Raw genomic sequence first — 4,575 nt, 5'->3', positions numbered from 1 at the left:
AGAAGTGATTTGAAAATAAATTTGCACAAGATAGCCTTTGTTTTTGCAACCAAATCATCTGAGAGGAATTCTGGAGAGTAACACCATTAGAAACAGGAAATTTCCTCTGGATCAAGAAAATTGGACGTTGAGGTTTGCAGGTTGTTTTCCTCTGCAGGTAATGACGCCAGAAGAGTCATTTTCACCCAAAGCAATGATCTCTGAATGGGAGGGCTGCCGAGGCTGTGTTGTTAGATAACTGCTGTCCCTCCAACTGAGTCACCAAGCTGCTTTATGGTATGCTGGCTTCACTTGATGCCTTCCTATTCTATGAGCAAGCTCTTTCAAATCTGGATAAATGCTTAGATTCTCTGTCTTCAGGTCTAACCAGGAAGGGCAAAGACTGCAGTGAGTAACATGAAAAGAAAAAATATTTTGACGTTGCTGAAAGGGTTACCGTGGAACAGATTTGAAGTGGCACTTTGCACCCCCAGTGTTGTCTCTGCCTCTCCGTTTATAACATTTTTGTGTCTGGCAACAAATGAAGCACTGTTATTACAGTGTGTACCAGCAATACTTCATGTTTCTGAGAGAAGGAACAGCTGAAGAAGTTCAACATATTTACAAAGTAAAGGGGATAAAAATCACTGTTGACAAGTCTGTAAGTAACTTGTAAGTATATATCTTTCTCTACAGGTACATTTGCAAAATAATAGAGAGGCCCCTCATTCAGTGATCTTTCACTATTTCAAGCTGGGATTCCTTCCAGCCCCTCAAACACCTTTGTTCTTTAAGAAATAAATTATTTAGTGCTTACAAACATCCATATCGTGGATGGATTTGGGTTTGATGCAATTTCTTAGAACTGTTAAGTATGGGCATTTTTTTGTCTCCAAGAATATGCACATTTTTCCTCCATTTTCTAAGGGAAAAAGACAACACTGTGCCACAGTTAGAAACATGGTGACCCTTCTCTGCCTGTTTCAGTCCAGAAACCTGAACATATCCCAGCCCCCAATGAACCCCTTAGCACTAGTTTGCCATTTTGAACTAATATGTATTAATTTAAGTGAAAGAGTTCTAAGAAGCAAAATCAGGCTAGGCAGCAGTGGTTTGATGCAGTCTTCTATGGTGGGAGACTTGAGTTCTTACCCTAAGTCACCAGAGAAGTTTTGTTTGTTCTAAAAGAATGTACTAGACATGGAGATAATTTCTATTTAATGTTGAATTTGCTGCTGAAACCATTTCAAAAGCATATCTGTTACCATCAGGTTAGCATAAAGTTTTAATCTCTTAAGCAAATGTCTGGTTACCTAAGTTGGAAACAGCTCCCCCCTGGATCAGTAATTCTATTTATTTGCTCTTTTTGCATAAACAAACGTCCAATGATACATTGGGTATTTATGTTTGAGAGCTTTTCTTCCCAGTACTTGCTGTTGCTGTCTGTGAAATCACCATGGTGTTTTAAAAATCACTGTTTTACATCTAAGTTCACTTTAAAATGTCTAACAAACTTGCGATGACACACCTTTTCCAGTCAGTTACTTCATCTCATCCGATTTAAATCAATGTTTTAAAGATCCATGTGACTGCAGTCATAACTTCATCTAAATGTAGCCTGGTGTTACGGAATTGCTTCAGATGTTTTTTGTATACTTCTGATTCTCCACTGTAGACCTTAAATTTGTAAAGGTGAGTGTTTACTTACAAGAAAGTGACTTGAGTAGATTTTTTTTTTTATAAAGACAATGGCATTAATCCCTTAGCATTACAGGTAGTGAAAAGCTGTTTGATTCCTGGAAAGTGGCAAGCTTTAATATAAGAAGGTGAGAAAAATACATGGGTGAAATACAGAAGTTTGTAAATCTTCCTTTCAGCTACTAGAAACTTAAAAAACCCCAATGTGTTAAGTGATTGGTTTCTTCATTGTCCATTACTGGATATGGTAATTACAGTATCACCAAAATATCTTTTTTTGGGGGGTGGGGGGGGCGGTGGGAAGAGAGATGTAGATTTTAGAAAATGATGGTTTGCACACCATTGTGTGCCTGTGTTTCAGACGGAGAAGTGGGTGCACAGAGGTTAACTGGTTTAATGCTGCCTGCTTTTTTGCCAGCAGGAGCACAAACCATTCTCCTCAGAGGACATAAAACACCGAACCGCTATGTATTTTACTATCTTGGATTTTATTGAAGCTTGGCTTTTAACGATTAACGGGCTTTGATAGAGTAAAAGTTTAAAGTGAGGCAAAAGCAGCAGCCAGATGTTCAGCTGAGCAGCTCTGCGGGTGCCACGAACGGGCGGGTGGCTGCCAGGTGCTCTGTGGAAAAGCAAATTAATGATTGTTTCAGCTCTGCCCCTAGCCGGACCTGGGGGCACCGTGACTCGGGCCCGCCGGAACAGCCCGGGGGTCCCCTTTGCCCAGACTCCCAAGGGGCTGCACAAGGCCGCGCCCGCCTCCTCCGGCGGCTCTTGGGGAGAGCGGCGCTCCCGCGCCCTGTGAGGGACCGCGGCCGGGGCTGAGCCTCCCGCCCTTCCACACCGGCCCTCCCTCCGCCGGGCCGCCCTGTCCGTCTGTCCCTCCGTCCGACCCTCGGCGGGGCCGCAGCCCCACGCCCGCCCGCGGGGCTTCTCCTCGGGGCCGCGTCGATGCGTGGGCCCCTCAGGGCCCAGGGGATCCACTCCCGCTGTCCCCGAGGCGCCGTCGCTGGACTCGCCCACGGAAGGCAGCAGGTGCTGGCCAGAGTCTCCGCGGCTCCCCCTCAGAGCCCCCGGCCGTACAGGGCCTTGTGGCGCAGGTACGCCTCGAGACACTGGACGGCCGCATCGTCCACCTCGGGGTCGAACTTGTTGGCCAAGAGGTGGTGTTGCTGCAGCATCCAGGGCACGTCACCCACCCCGTAGATGCAGATGGAGCGCTGGTGGCGGCCGGTGCAGGGCGGGTAGGGCGCGCCCTTGCTGATGTCCCCCTCCAGGTACTGCCACTTGACCAGGCGGGGAAGGGCGTTCATGTCCGAGAGCTGGAACTTATCGCTGAGGGGCGTGCCCCCCGGCACGCCCGGCATGCGGTTCAGGGTGGCCCAGACGTACTCGTCAGGGCTGTAGGTGTCCTTGGACCACTCGAGGAACTTTTGTGCTGTGGGGTTCTCGAAGACGTACTGCACGAAGTCCCGTGTGAGGGCGTTGTACGCGCTGCCCGTGAACATGGGGTAGCTGTGGGGCGGGGGCTGTTTCTTCTGGGAAGTGCGAGAAATGGTCTCCCCCACCGTGTAGTGGTACTGCCAGCGCTGCTCCTTGGCGGCCGAGGGCCTCTCCGACTCCATGGTGTTCTGGCCCTGCAGCAGCTGCAGCGCCCGCACCATCTCGGCGTTGGTCTTGATGGGGAAGTCGGTGCCGCAGGTGTTGATGAGGTAGCGCCACGGCACGGGGCTCTGCAGGAGGTCCTGCATGCAGTTGAGGTCGGCCTGCACCCGGGACCAGGAGGCATAGACCACGCTTTCCAGGCGGCTGGCCACGAAGACATTGGGGAAGCAGGCAGCAATGGCCCTCACGGCCTCCTGGAAGGCGGCCGGGGCTTTGCTGTCTACATGGACACAGTATACATTCTGGGGGGCGTACACGGACCGCAGGAGCCGCTCAAACATGTCGATTTTGTGGTGGATGATCATGGAGTAGGCGATGGGGAACTCCTCCTCCTCTTGGCTGAGCGGGAACTCGATGTAGCGCCGGGTCTCCTTGAAGGCTCTGCAGTCCTTCGTAATGTTCAGGTACTCGCCGGGCGTCGGTGAAGCCCTTCTGTTCGCCACTTCCAGGTTGTTGAGCTGCGCTTCCTGGATGGCTGTCTGGTCCCCGCGGACGACCCCCGAGCAGTTGATGCCGCGGCTGGGGGAGAGCTCCAGCCCCCGGTAGAGGCGGGAGTGGTCGGCGGGGTCGGGCCGGGCGGTGCCGCGCAGCGCCAGGGCAGCGGCGAGCAGCGCCAGCGGCCCGAGCAGCAGCGCCCAGCGCCGCCGCGCCGCCGGGGCCCGCTGCCACCACTGCATCCCGCGCGGGCTCTGCCCTCGCTCCCGGCTGCGCTGCCCTGAGGGAGCCCGAGCCGCTGCCGCACGGAGCAGCCCGGCAGCTGGGCACCTGCTGCCTCTGGGAGGTGGGGAAGCAGTGCCCGGGCGATCCCGGTGTGACCGCAGGTGAACAACAGTCCCCTCCCTCCCCGTGGCGTGGCTCTGTGGTTTTATCAACACTGGGGGTGGTTCTATATCTTCTGTGTCTGTTTAAAAGATGATATTTCATCTTACCCCTGTCCAACACGTAATGCAAGGAGAATTCCTCTAGAATTCAACCCTCTGTAATGCACTTTTTGAAAGACTTTACTAGATTACTTTGGTGTCTAACCTGCTTTTCCAGTGTTCTGATTGATAGGGAGGATGTGTGCTAATGTCTTCACAAAAAATTCGATGGGTGCAGGTGTGGGTGTTAACGTCTCCACTAACTTCAAGCAGCAGGTTTGTTAGAGTCCAGACAGTTTGACTCCTGGAACAGGCAAGGGTCTGCACAATCTGAACTTTTGTGGTTTAGCTAATGTGTCAGAGACATGTAGAT

The 4,575-nt window shown here is 51.6% G+C and overlaps 1 protein-coding gene across 1 annotated transcript; it reads right to left on the bottom strand.

Moving 5' to 3' along the window:
* Positions 1-2,741: 2,741 nt before the first annotated feature.
* On the bottom strand, positions 2,742-4,019 carry GCNT3 (glucosaminyl (N-acetyl) transferase 3, mucin type). Its single transcript, XM_041469139.1, has one exon. The coding sequence runs from the start codon at positions 4,017-4,019 to the stop codon at positions 2,742-2,744; it is 1,278 nt and encodes a 425-aa protein (XP_041325073.1).
* Positions 4,020-4,575: the final 556 nt, after the last annotated feature.

The sequence above is a fragment of the Pyrgilauda ruficollis genome, unplaced genomic scaffold (assembly GCF_017590135.1).
Source record: "Pyrgilauda ruficollis isolate IOZ18807 unplaced genomic scaffold, ASM1759013v1 scaffold23, whole genome shotgun sequence".
In the NCBI taxonomy this organism is placed as follows: domain Eukaryota; kingdom Metazoa; phylum Chordata; class Aves; order Passeriformes; family Passeridae; genus Pyrgilauda; species Pyrgilauda ruficollis.
The sequence above is the reverse complement of the archived record's forward strand: the minus strand, read 5'-3'. Positions and strand labels throughout refer to the sequence as shown.

What these genes read in the sequence shown, in the direction of transcription:
- GCNT3 (XM_041469139.1), bottom strand. Translation starts at nt 4,019, where the DNA reads ATGCAGTGGTGGCAGCGGGCCCCGGCGGCGCGGCGGCGCTGGGCGCTG.